This window comes from Rhamphochromis longiceps, linkage group LG18 (assembly GCF_057381845.1).
Source record: "Rhamphochromis longiceps isolate RC_006_pf linkage group LG18, R_longiceps_female_GT1.1, whole genome shotgun sequence".
NCBI classification, from domain to species: Eukaryota; Metazoa; Chordata; class Actinopteri; order Cichliformes; family Cichlidae; genus Rhamphochromis; species Rhamphochromis longiceps.
In genome coordinates, this window is record NC_140574.1 from 38302442 (window position 1) to 38315009 (window position 12568).

At 42.1% G+C, this 12568-nt stretch overlaps 1 protein-coding gene across 10 annotated transcripts in view; it reads right to left on the bottom strand.

The window, feature by feature from the left end:
* LOC146648935 (ADAMTS-like protein 2) overlaps nucleotides 1-12568 on the bottom strand; it is a 54944-nt gene that overhangs the window by 35739 nt on the left and 6637 nt on the right. For 5 of the 10 annotated variants that reach the window (XM_085390362.1, XM_085390365.1, XM_085390366.1 and 2 more), the window contains 4 exons: nucleotides 7592-7695; nucleotides 708-783; nucleotides 498-600; nucleotides 196-341 (listed from right to left, as the gene is read on the bottom strand). In XM_085390362.1, the coding sequence (XP_085246488.1) occupies nucleotides 196-341; nucleotides 498-600; nucleotides 708-783; nucleotides 7592-7695 (429 nt within the window). Of the gene's footprint in view, nucleotides 1-195; nucleotides 342-484; nucleotides 601-707; nucleotides 5881-5937; nucleotides 6262-7591; nucleotides 7696-12568 lie in introns of those variants that run through there. The other 5 variants (XM_085390368.1, XM_085390369.1, XM_085390370.1 and 2 more) reach the window with 4 other exon arrangements.

Genomic DNA, 12568 nt, shown 5'->3' on the forward strand with positions numbered 1-12568 from the left:
AAATGCTGACCACAAAGCTGCAGCACCTGTGCCATCATGCCAAAGTAGACGAAAAAGTCTGAGCGCCTTGTTGAATGAACACCACGGCGTACAAGCTAACGAAGCAGCTAATGAGTGTATTTTCTATGATGTTGAAAATATTTCATTAAGATTTTCTACAGTAAAAAAGCATCTGAACTTTTTCTGGTTGGTTACCTGACACATCCCCTCGATACACACTCCATGGTTTTTAGTATCTCGACAGGAGGTGCCATCGTGGGCAGGAACCAGCAGCTGTCGCTCACCACTGATGGTGGTACACTGCAGGTCACATGGTCTATTGGAGATGCTGATGTAATCGGCTACATGGGGAAGGACACATTTAAGAAAGCATTTCTTTAACAACATCAACAAATTGCACTGGCTACATCGTGTCAAATACACAATCTTCACATGTTGTATCTACTGTTGCATCGTCAAACGTAGATGATGAAAGTGAACTGACACATGAGGCTGACCTGGGTACAGGGGTATCCACTGATAGTATCTCCTTCCAAAGGCTTTAGAGTTGAACTGGGAACACTGGTGCTGCTTGAAGCTAACACTGGTGCTGGGACACGGCTACAAAACAAATACATACACAAAACGAACAAACACAGACAAAAGCTTCAATGCTTATTTCTACCGTTTCCTTATTGTAATCAATCAGTAAAGGATCAATATCATACCTGCTTTGAACAGAGCTGGTACTTCTTAGGGGAGCCAACACAACAGGAGCTGTTAACATTTTGAGTGGAGGACAGCCTGAGACAGACAGGAGTGTCAGGGTGCAGGATGATCAACACTTTTATTAATGACACCGTTCATCTAACTGCAGTGCTGCTGGCAGCTTGTGCTTTCACACCAAAGCTTCAATTTGCCAACTGTGATGGCCAAACCCACGGCCACACTCGAAAGTCGGTAACTCTTGTATTTTCATTTCTTCATTTGAACACAAGAACACGCTTTAGTTTCCAATAAGTTTATTGATTGGTTTGGATACATTTGCTCTTTTTGTAAGCGCGCACATTTAGGTTATGTATTCATACCAGTTCATTACTTTGTTTGACTAAGCTTTGTTTCTTTTACTTGCTGCTTACCTGCCATGATCCCTGAGAGTTACCAGACAAAAGGTGGAGGCCAGGGTTTAAAGCCCTTAAATACAAAGAGGGATAATTGGACCGCACCACCACTTCCTGCTGAAGGAGACAATGTTAAAAAAAAAGCTTTTGTATTTGATTACATATTTGAGTTTAGGGTTCAGTGATTTTGACGTTCTTCTTTGGTGTTGACTTTATAAACAAACCAGGCTGTACTGCATAATTTTTGTGGTTTATGATTGCGTTTTATTTAGTTACCCCTCGTGTGTCATGGTGGTCTGATCAGTCCTTATATAAACCCTTGTGTGTCATTTCCTGTTTAGGTCAGTTATGTTTGTTTGGGCTGAGTTTAGAGTTGTTTCTTTGACCTCTTTTATGAGCTCAACGTTTGTTATTTTTGTAAATATAATTTTTGGGGGTTAAATGGAAACCCTGGTTTTTCTAATAATTCCTGTGACCATCATAATTCCTGTGTCCATCACACCAACATACTGACAATAAATAAACTGTGTATAACTGAGTATCATGGATGATGTCACCAAGCTACCCACCAACAGTGTCCAGGTCTTACCTTAGATGGTAAGCTCTTAGAGATGACTGATTTTCTTGAATGGACATGCCTAATCCTGCACTTTCCTTCCACTGCCCACTAGCTACACCATGGTTACTGTGGCACAGTGGGTATCTTTATTTGCCTGCTAAATTCATCCGTTTTTCTTAATCGCTTTGGTCAAAATGAAGTGGAGCTGGAGCCTATCCCTGCACAGACAGGACACACCTGGGTTAACTCACCAATATATCACAGGGTGAAGACAAAGAGAGACACATAAATACTCCCACCCAGCAAAGGCCATTTTAGGATCATCACTTCATTCTGTTGTTCTCAGACTGAGTCACTGTAGGTGGGATGTTGCAGCTCTAACCCGACTGTTGTTCAGGTAAAATTCAAATGTGTTTTTTAAAATCATAATCATTAAAAAGGGATAAAACTTTTTCTTCAGATTCCAAAGTGGGCCATGGCAGAAGAAGCTCGACACCACTGTAGAAACCCAGCAAGCTTGTCTGCAGCCTGTGGGAACAGACCGAAGGAGAACATTTACAGCTCGTACTGGCCTCATTAAAACTTCCTTTCCTACAGCAGTAAGACGTAAACACAGTAAACCATTTAGCAGCCAAAGCAGTGGATCTGTTTCTTAGGAGGAGGCCATCGTGTGTGTGTGTTATTTTGAACTAAAAGAAGAGACTAAATAGCCTTATTTATGTGTTTGTGTGTAACTTTGGGAGGACAGAGAGTTACAGCATCTGTCTTTCATTACAGCGTTAATATCTCCCAAACACACACCTCTCTCACTGTATCTGCTTCCATTAAAATAATCTGCAAAGCTCTCTCAAAGAGACTGGAGAAAATAACCCCCCTCTTAATTCATCCTGACCAAACTGGTTTCATAAAAGGTAGGCACTCATCAACAAATACACGTAGATTACTTAATTTGATAGACTACTCATAAAGTAAAAACCTAGAAACTACAATATTCTCTTTAGACGCAGAAAAAGCATTTGACAGAGTTAACTGGAAATTTCTATTTGCAACTTTACACAAATTTGGTTTTGGATCCTCTTTCATAAACTGGTTAAAAATATTATATAACTCCCCAACAGCTTGTGTCAGAACAAATGACCAGACATCCTCCAGCTTCTGTCTCTTGAGGGGCATCAGGCAGGGATGCCCACTCTTCCCTTCACTGTTTGCAATTTTTATTGAACCACTAGCAGCAGCAATTAGACAGAATTCAGTAATTAAGGGCATAAAATGCAAGAACGTGGAACATAAAATCAGTCTTTATGCGGATGATGTGTTACTCTTTCTCCAAAATTCACAAACCAATATCTCTGGGGTGATTGAATTGATAAACTCTCTTGCAAGAATATCAGATTACTCAATTAACTGGTCAAAATCTACAGTCCTGCCGATTAATTGCTCCCTCCATAATTCCTCTTCTACACCACTGCAATCGGGAAATATAAAATATTTAGGTTTATGTTTCTCCCAAGCTTGCAGATCTAACTAAATTAAACCATATCCCACTTTTAAAGAAGGTAGAAGATGATCTGGCTAGATGGAAATGTCTACCCATATCACTCATGGGAAGGGTTGCCGCTATAAAAATGATGGTCTTACCAAAAATAAATTATTTATTCTCAATGATCCCAACTAAACCGCCACAAGATTGGTTCAGATCTCTAGATTCATGTATGTCCAAATTCCTTTGGAAAAATAAACCCCCACGTATAAGCTTAAAAACACTACAAAAGACCAAGGATAAAGGAGGACTAGAACTGCCTAACTTTCAGCACTACTTCTTAGCCAACAGGCTTCAGTTTATCTCAGGATGGCTAAAACATACCCTCTTAGATGAACCTTGGCTAGATGTAGAACAAGCACTCTGCAATAATCTAGAGATCTCAGACCTACCATTTATCAGCTCAAACATCCAACGACATGAATGCTTCAAAAGCATCAACATCAGCTCTTCTCTGACAGCATGGTGGGAGTTTCTAAAATTGACGGCGTCTTCATTAATCCCATGCAAACGTACACCTATCTGGAACAACCCTGACATATTACAAAACAATAATATGATAAACTTTTCAGATTGGAGTGGTAAAGGAATCAAATATTTAGAACATATACTAGAAGGAACAGAATTTATTTCATTTGACGGACTAGTTACACAATATGGGATCAACAAGAAAAGATTTTTAGAATATCAACAAATTAAATCCATAGTAAAAAAGAAATTTAAACCGGGTCAAGTTGAACTACAAACACCACCAAGTGTGGTTCAATTTCTTACTCTTAAAACCCCCAAATTACTATCCAAAATATACAGAATGCTTTCTAAAACAGATGAATCAATATCACTTCCTATTGCAAAATGGGAAGCGGATTTATCAGTTAACTTAGACCTAAACTTCTGGTCTCAGATTTGCTTAAAAACCTTTAATCTAATTAGAAATCCCAGTCTTCAATTAATTCAATACAAAATATTACATAGAGTGCACTATACAGGTCATCGGATGTTCAAGATGGGCTTTACGTCTACCAACAACTGCTCACACTGCCAAACCAATTCACCGGACAATTATATCCACGCTCTTTGGTTCTGTCCACCAGTTCAGAAGTTTTGGCGCGAGATATGTGAAGACTTATCGAAGTGTCTGAAATGTAACATTCCAACTTCCCCCTTAGTGTGTTTGTTGGGCAGCTTAGATAATGTCACTACAGAAAAGAATATAGCCCATATGGTTTTCACTGCCCTATGCATAGCCAAGAAAACTGTCCTCATGAACTGGAAAAATACTCGAAAAGACTCGAACTCTTCCACGACATGCATTTTTAATTTCTCTTTGATATTTGGTCACATTGGGACCTGATGAATGTAAAAACAAAGAATTACCAGATTTTTTTTAACCTTATTTTTGTTTCTAAGAAAAATGAGAGCCACATATGAGGATATTTGTTTAAAATTTTGATAGAACAGTGGCAGTATAATGTCCTCCTAAGTGGATATCAGGCCCTTGTAGAACAAAATTGAGTATTTTAGTCTAAATAACCCAAAATGTGATGTCCACATATGTGGACGCAGGTCCTAGGAGGTTAATTCTAACCAATATAGAAATTATCTAATAGATTATATTTAGTCTTGATACAGCCTCTGCCACCACATCAGATCAATTGCTCTGGGCTCCTATGATCAGCTCCATCACCTAGTGGGGGTGGGGGGTCATAGTTTGGTCCCACCTTCGCTGTTGTGATTGGTGTGGGGGTAGGGCCCCCACGCGGTAGGATTCAGAGTGCTTTCTGAGACACCAGCTGGGGCCTCCCTTGCTAGCAAGTAAAAGATGTTCGCCTTGTTTTTGTCGTTAACGAGAATAAGTTTGTGAACCAGCGGGGCTTGTGGAAACACAGCCCCAACAGTGGGCACGCTACACGGCATCGAGAAGACCGTCAGGGTGTACAACCTCACCCCTGGCGCTGTTGCCCACCTCTCAATTTTAAATACACGTAGACATTGAGGGCTATCAGGAGGGGCTATGCGCTTACCTGCTGCTCTCTGGCAGGTAGCTCCATGCCCTCCTGGGTTTTAAATGCACCTTAGAACACACATGCATCAACACTACATATGAGCGGGTGGAGGGAGGTTTGGAGTCTTCACACACCCCTGTTCTGTGTTGCCTGTTGGGGTGGGGGGGGCTAGGAGGAGTTGGCCGTCCGACTGCGGTCTGGAGTGTGGGGCCTCCCTGCTGCTGCGGAGTCGGGGCGGTCTGCCTCCCCCCACCGCAGGGAAAAGGGTAACACCACCTGGGTCTGGGTGCAGTTCCCCCCTCCAGGGGCAAGGGTACCTAGACCCGGTTTGTAGAGTACGCTTGGGGAGTGTGATCGTGTGTACAGCGTCTCTTTATGTCTGTCTCCACGTTGGTTGAGTGTGGAGTGAGTGCATATGAGAGCATGAGGGTGGGAATGGATGTTTGTATCTGTGTGTGCCTGTATGTCTGTGTCTATATGTCAGGTTGGGTGTCAGACACCACCTTTCTGGGGACATCTCAGGCCCTCCAAGGTTTGGAGGCCTATCTCCACCCACCACCACTTCCCCTGACAGTGGCAGACGCCCTCAGACATCGGTGCATTGGTGGGTCTTTGTGTCTGGGGATGGCATTCAGGTACCCACCGGCTCACTCCTTGGTGGCTGCTTATCGGGGCCTGGAGCCTGGGGCTTGCTGGGCCCCTTCAGGGGTGGGGTGCCCTCGGCCTCTCGGCCTGGAGCCTGGGGCTTGCTGGGCCCCTTCAGGGGTGGGGTGCCCTCGGCCTCTCGGCCTGGGGCTCGGTCACTCAGGCACAGCTGGCTGCCGGCGGAGCTCATGGGCACGTCACTGCAACTCCCCCTGGCTTCTGCTCCGCGGCTGCTGAGTGAGCCCTCATCTGGGACTCTCCTCAGCTCTTTCTGGGACAGTGGCGCGGCTGCCCCTCTGTTGGTCTTCCATGGTCTCTTGTGTTCTGGGGGCCTCTGGATGTCTGGAGCCTGGATCTCCTCCATACCTGCTTCATGCCCTGGAGGACGGGGCTGTGGCCCCCCCACACCCTCTAACAGATCATTACATGAAGGAACCTTTTAAAAACAAGCGCGTCCATGCTCACAGGTGTACACACGGGTGATCACACACACAAACTACACTCTTTTTGGCTCCTACCTCAAAGCACACTGTGTTCTGTTGATCTTATGTGCTGCACAATAATGTTTAATATTTAGTATTTACTGTTATATTCACATAGATTATTGCGATCATGTTGTTTATTATATTGCTCTCTTTTTTTGCTGGTTTTCTCTTTTTTCTTTCTCAACAGGTGATCCAGGTGATTGATAGATGGATTTTTTGTCTGTTTGTTTTGTTGGTTTTTGTTTTTTGCCTTTTATCACCGTCCCTCTTCCCCACTGTTTTTCTTTCCCTCTTTCTTTCCCCCAGTCAAGTCTGTCCCGTGTGTAGCAAGTGAAAATAAATTAAAATAAACAATAAAAGCAAAGGTGAATCAAATAGACCAATACGGCAAGGCCGGGATGGTCCATTTGGTAAAGTAAATCCGTTGGGATCTTTCTTTGCCTTTAGACAATAATTCTGATGGCAGCCTCGCTTCTGTCAGTCTGTCCCAGGACAGCTGTGGGTACAACTGTAGCTGCCTCCACCAGTGTGTGAATGTGAGAGTGAATGAATAGTGGTATTGTAAAGCGCTTTGAGGGTCTCGAAAAGCGCTATTAAAATGCAATCCATTATTATTATTATTAAAAGAACCAAACGGGACAGGTGAAAAAAAAATTGCTATCCGTGTGATGAATGTAGTGCAGACTCACAGACAAATGAAGGATAAATCAAAGACAGACTTTTATTTTGGAGGAAGAAGACAAGTGAGTAGAGACAGCTGGGACACGTCAGGAGGGACGAGTTAACATGAGACACACAAGACGAGGACTATCACAATAAAACAGGAAGTCTGGAGTCGGTGGGCGACTCTTGCTCGTGCTGCTGTTTGTGTGGGAACAGCTGTGGAATCACACTTCGTTTAATTATCTGACATAAATAAATGTAAACCGGTCTCATCCAGGAGATACTGGCAGCCTTTCAAAGGACAGAGATGCTTTTTATGCCTTAATTTAGGTTGTATGTGTACTTTACTGTATTTGAAATGACTGTACTAAAATGTAAATGTTTTCTTTTAATATGATTTTAATATGGTGCAGAAACACTGCAATTACTAAACAAATCGATAGCCACGGCACAGCTGATCTGTTTTATTCTTCAGAACAATGTTTGGTGTTTGTGCGTATGGGTTACAGTTACATCTGTAGGCTGAGACTCCACATGTATTGGAAACCAAAATATTCAGAAGGTGGAATATCATCTGAAAGTCACTCAGTTACCTCTGCATGAGACAGTGTCTCTCCTGGCTCCTCACTCCTCCTCCACAGCTCCTGGAACAGGAGGACCACGTAGACCACTCCCCCCACCACTGAAACACCTCCTCCTGGGAGAAAATATACAGGCCAGTGAGTAATGTGAAGTGGGTCATTAAGGTCAGCCTGTAGCCATCAAACATTAAAATAATGACCGTTATTGTTGACACCACTGTTACGAAGAACGCAGATGTCGTCCTTAGCATTCACAGAAGTGGGCACCAAACAGTGGTCTGTGGACCTACTGACCAACCAAACGTTGACAATTAAAGGTCACCTTTTTAAACTTCTCACTAATCGCTGAAACACGACTGTGTAAAGTGTAATATTACACTAGTCAGGCCAATGCAAGCTGTTCATTAGGTCTATCGCAATATGAACAATGAGTTATTGAAGACAAAAGAATTGATTTAAACCAAATTATTGTTTACAGAAATGTACAAATTCAGATTTAAATGTGTTTTGCCTCTTATAGTAAATTATTTATGCTGAAAATATTTTGCAGGAGCTGGAAATGTCTGCAAGCACTTACTTCAGACTTACTTGAGATGTTTTTGTATCCAAGTATTATAGAAAAGTAACAATTTCAATGTCATCAGTTGTCTACCACTTTTTTGGAGTTCAGGCTGAAGAGGACAGCAGCCCAAGCTGAGATGCCTACTCCGTCCACCGGTCTCCTCAGACACTGAGTCCTGAGGATCTCCAACAAGAAACACCTTGTTAAGGAGCTGTGTAGTAGGGCTGGGCCATATCATACCGTTCACGGTAATACCGGTATAATGTTGAGCAACAATAAGAAAATGAAATATGGCGATAGAATATGGGTAAAACGCGCATGCGCAGTACCTTTGTTTTCATACGCACATGGAGGCAACGCAGAATGAGAAGAGTGAAAGCGGATCGTTGAATGAAACAGATGAACCTGAACTGGTTTGTAAAAATGCTGCAGCTTCACTGGTGTGGAACTGGTTTAGCTTTTGTCCGTCAGATACACAACAAAGCACTATTTTTGGTAGCGCATGCTAGCGGGCCGTCGTTATTACCGTGTTGTTTGGAAAATATGGCGCACTTAAAATCAATCCTTTGATTTTTCTGAAAGTCGACAGAGCCCCTTATAATCCCGTGTGCCTTATGTATGAACTCTGGTTGTGTTTACTGACCTCGAAACGATTTTATGTGCACGGCGCTCGAAAATCTGTCAGATGTTTCAGTACGACTTTGCTGAGCTACGAAGCCGCACCGCTTGATGGAGTGTCGGAGCATTACGGCTATCGTAGGCGGAGCCTCGCGGAGTGATACGTACTGTGCTTCAACATAATATTACCGTACTGTGTGTGTATAACCTCTTTTTAAGTGTTGTGGATATTATACATGGTTATGCTGAGGATGTGTCGGCCAGTTTCCACTGGAAATGCCTTTTGGTTAAACTGTCAGCGAGGAATTTGCATTTGCACTGTTACATTTTTATATAACTTTAATGCAGATAAAAAACAGCTGCTTGTTTAAGTGGAAATACATTGATGGTTTTTATTGCACTAATAAAGTTGTGGAGTTGTAAAGTATTTTGTCTAGTGCAGGGGTCAGCAACCTTTATCACCCAAAGAGCCGTTTGGACCCAGTTTCCTCGCAAAAGAAAACACTGGGAGCCGCAAATACTTTGTGACATCTAAAATGAAGATAACACTGTATATATTGTTTTTTTACCTTTATGCTTTGTGTGAACAACTAAAGTGTGTTGCTTATGAAATCCACGAAGTGCTACAGAGAAAATTACATTTTATTTATGTAATGAACACATTTTGAACTCTTAAAGAAATATAAGAAAAGGAAAGCTGAACTAAAATGATCCAGCAAACAAAAACTGTTGTGAGCCCCCCTCATATCGCCTTTGAACTTTTGGAGCCTTGACCTGACTTTTAAAAAATAATTGGAAAAAAGCACTATGCTGCTGAAAAAAATGAAAAATAAATATTTGCAAAATTCTGCATAAATATTTATTTATTTACTTATATTTATTTTACATGGTAAATGTGTGTTGCGGGGCGTGGTCTGCAGCGCCGACTGTATGCGTACAGCAACCGTGTGTGAAAAGTGGTCAATAAAGAGAAGCTGTAAAGCGTGTTCATGCAAACATCGTCAGGTCTGCCGTGATATGTTTACAACGGGACTTCTGCTCCTGAACCTCTGCGCACAGCGTCTGCAGATCGGGGCGTACGAGTCACTTTCATCTTCACGCAGGACTGTAAGCTGTCATCTGTGAGGCGTGAGCGTGTTTGTTTTTAACATAGTTCACGGTGGAGCTGCTGACATAATGTGGATCAGAAGATCCATAACTGGCCTACCTGGGGTTGAAAGTCTCGATAAATGCACGGCGTTTCGGCGGGTACACCGGCTTCCGCCAGTGTGACGCTTATTTTGAGCGACGAACAATAATAAAATATAATTTTATTTTTATACTTCAATATCAAAATAATCTTCCAATTTAGAACTACAAGTTTAAAAAGAACTAACATAAATAAAATACACTTCAGCTAAATACTTGTAATTTATTTTCCCAAACCACGCGGAGCCGCAGTATAAGGACTAAAGAGCCGCAGGTTGCCGACCCCTGCTCTAGTGTCAATTATGTCGTCAGTTATATCGTTATTGCAAATTTTCAAATGTATATCGTGATAAATATTTTTGGTCATATCGCCCTGCTCTACTGTGTAGTGACTGTACTGTTAGCGCCTCCAGAACAGCTCAAGTTATTTTTGTGCCTCTATTCTGAGCGCAAATACAAATTTTTTGCAAGTGCACATGTTGGATTTTGAGAAGAAAATTATTTTCAGCGAAGAAAATTGATTGCTGCCTGCAAGAAATGTATTTCAGTATTTGCTATTATCCATACACAATAACAGCCCCTCTCGCTCAGATCTCTGCTCTGTGCACGCTCAACTCTCTACACCATTATAAGTGTGCCACAAAACACGCTCCAAAATGTAGTTAAATCCATTTTCAGTTAGTATGTTGAATTATTCTATTTAAAATTTTTATTTTTTTTTTTAAATACCATTGTTGGTTTTAACCTAATTTAAACCAAACCACTCCACTGGATTTTTCTACACTCTGGACCATGTTTCCAGAATGCAGTAGCTAGCAAGCTGATTGGAGACTGTAACAGCCAATCAAAATTTTTGCATCCAAGTCTGTGATTGGTTGGTTTTGTGGCACACTTATAATGGTGTGCAGAGAGTTGAGCGTGCATGGAGCAGAGATGTTGAGAGCGACACACTGAGAGCAGGTCTGCAGATGTCTGTGAGCACACAGAGCAGAGATCTGAGTGAGAGTGGCTGTTATTGTGTGTGTGTGTGTGTGTGTGTGTGTGTGTGTGTGTGTGTGTGTGTGTGTGTGTGTGTGTGTGTGTGTGTGTGTGTGTGTGTGTGTGTGTGTGTGTGTGGATAATAGCAAACAGTGAAATACATTTCTTGCATGCAGCAATGAATTCTCTTCACTCAAAATCATTTTCTCTTCAAAATGCAACATTTGTGTTTCCAAAATGTTATGACGTGCGCTCAGAATAGAGGCACAGAAATAAAGCCATACCTTAACAGGTATTTGCTTGTATCCAAATCTTATTCTTTGTGTAACTATCCAGAGGTTGTGGTCATAGATGAGAGGAGATCTTCCAGTTAAGTATACCGTAGAGGAACTGGTAAACTTCTTCAGGCCTGGCCCTTTGTTCAGCACAACAGACCAGTCCACATCTCAGAACAGTCATCCAGTCCAATTCTTTATCTCCTCACACAATTTGTGAAGTAGTAACCAGATAGTTGCATTCCTCCATGGCATGAAGAGAAACCAAAAACATTAACTGTGTCACTTTTTGCCTTTTTCTGCAGTTCCAGTAGAGACACTAAAACCCAGCAATCAGTGAACTGAATAGACTAAAGCAATCAACAGAGAGCTGACATTTAAGGTGTTCATGGGTTGATTTGGTGCTCCTGTTGTATTGAGTCAAGAATAAGGTGAAATATTTTACTAATAACTGGTAAAATATTCCACCTTACAAGCTGCTGGGATGTACTGGTTTGACATTAGCAACTAAAACTTGAGCATAAACAATAATAGGAACACTCCTGTTTCAATCATCTGGTCTCTTTATGTAATAATGATAATAATCCATCAGTATTTTTACAACGTCTGATCAAATCCTGTTCTGTTAAACTTTGTAATTGTATATTATACAAACTCCACACTTCTGTTTCAAAGTAAAAGCGCTTCAAAAACACTTCACTTCTTAACAGGACTTACACCGTGACATTTTCAGGAACTTGTGGCAAACATAGATTTACCTTAATGGTATCTTGATAATGGTAATGGTACTTACAAACGTGTGCAGTGGTTTGTGTGTAAGTTTTGAAGACTCACATCATATTTAAGGTTTTGTAAGTGAGTGAGACGGAGTTGTTATTCAAACTTTTAGATAGTTGTATCCACAGAAAAAGAAAATGATCCGACTCCATAAGCTGAACTTAATTGTGTGTAAACGGCCAGTTTTTTTATTCAGGTTTGGATGAGTCTGCCTACAGTAGGGAGGTTGAACATCTGGTGTCCTAGTGCAGCCACAACAACCTGGTGCTGAATGCCCAGAAGACAGTGGAGATTATTGTGGACTTCAGGAAGCACACAGCCCCACTCCCCCCCATCATCCTGACTGACACCCCCATCACCTCTGTGGACTCATTCCGCTTCCTGGGTACCACCATCACCCAGGACCTGAAGTGGGAGCCCACCATCGAGTCCATCCTCACCTCCTCCATCACCGTGTGGTACGCTGGAGCCACTATCAGGGACAAACAGAGACTGCAGCGTGTTGTGCGCTCTGCTGAGAAGGTGATTGGCTGCAGACTCCCATCTCTGCAGGACCTGTACACCTCCAGGACACTGCGGCGTGCAGCTTGG